Raw genomic sequence first — 781 nt, 5'->3', positions numbered from 1 at the left:
ACGTCGCAGCTGGTTATAGGCGTCTTCATGCGTTTCCTGCCAACGAAAGGCGGAGTCCTTCTTCAGCAGATCGAATAGCGGTGCTGTCATGTGCGAGAATTTCGGGATGAAGGGTCTCAGGTAGCCGCACATCCCCAGGAAGCTCTGTAGCTCCTTCTTGCTCGTGGCGCTGGTGCGTTGGCGATTGCCTTCGACTTCTTTTCCTGGACTTTTATGCCGTGCTGTCCGACGACGTGCCCTAGGTACTTTACCTCATTCTTGAACCATTCGCTCTTGTCCAGGCGTAGGTAGAATCCCGTCTTTCTACACTGTTCCAGGAAGAGCTTCACTCGCTGTATCACGCCCTCGAAGTCTTTCCCACAAATGACGATGTCGTCAATGTAGCAGAACGCATTGTCTCCTAGCAACGGAGCGAAACACGAATCCATGGCGCGTTGGAACTCGGCCGGGGAGTTCTTGATGCCGAACGGTATGACATTAAACTCGAAGAGGCCAATCGGAGTAATAAAAGCTGTAAGCGCCTTGCTCCCCTCCTCGATTGGCACGTTCCAGAACCCACTGTTCATGTCTAGCGTGCAATAGTACCGTTGTCCGGCGGCTCGTCTCAGATGATCCCAGATGCGTGGTAGAGGATACGAGTCCGCCGTCATGGCTGCGTTCAGTCTGCGGTAGTCGATGACGCATCTCCACTCTCCCGTCTTCTTTTTAACGAAGTGAGGTGCCGCGGCCCATTCGCTCTTGGAGGGTCGGATGACTCCTAGCTCCAATTGCTTTGCCTACC

The 781-nt window shown here is 53.9% G+C and overlaps 1 protein-coding gene across 1 annotated transcript; it reads right to left on the bottom strand.

The window, feature by feature from the left end:
* Positions 1 to 116: 116 nt before the first annotated feature.
* On the bottom strand, positions 117 to 650 carry GNI_216300 (RNA-directed DNA polymerase; the record flags this gene model as incomplete). Its single annotated transcript, XM_011135570.1, has 1 exon — positions 117 to 650. One exon carries the CDS (start codon positions 648 to 650, stop codon positions 117 to 119), a length of 534 nt encoding a protein of 177 aa, XP_011133872.1.
* Positions 651 to 781: the final 131 nt, after the last annotated feature.

Source organism: Gregarina niphandrodes (assembly GCF_000223845.1).
Source record: "Gregarina niphandrodes unplaced genomic scaffold scaffold00159, whole genome shotgun sequence".
Classification (NCBI taxonomy): Eukaryota; Apicomplexa; class Conoidasida; order Eugregarinorida; family Gregarinidae; genus Gregarina; species Gregarina niphandrodes.
Note: the sequence above shows the minus strand (reverse complement) of the source record. Positions and strands in the feature narration are given on the sequence as shown.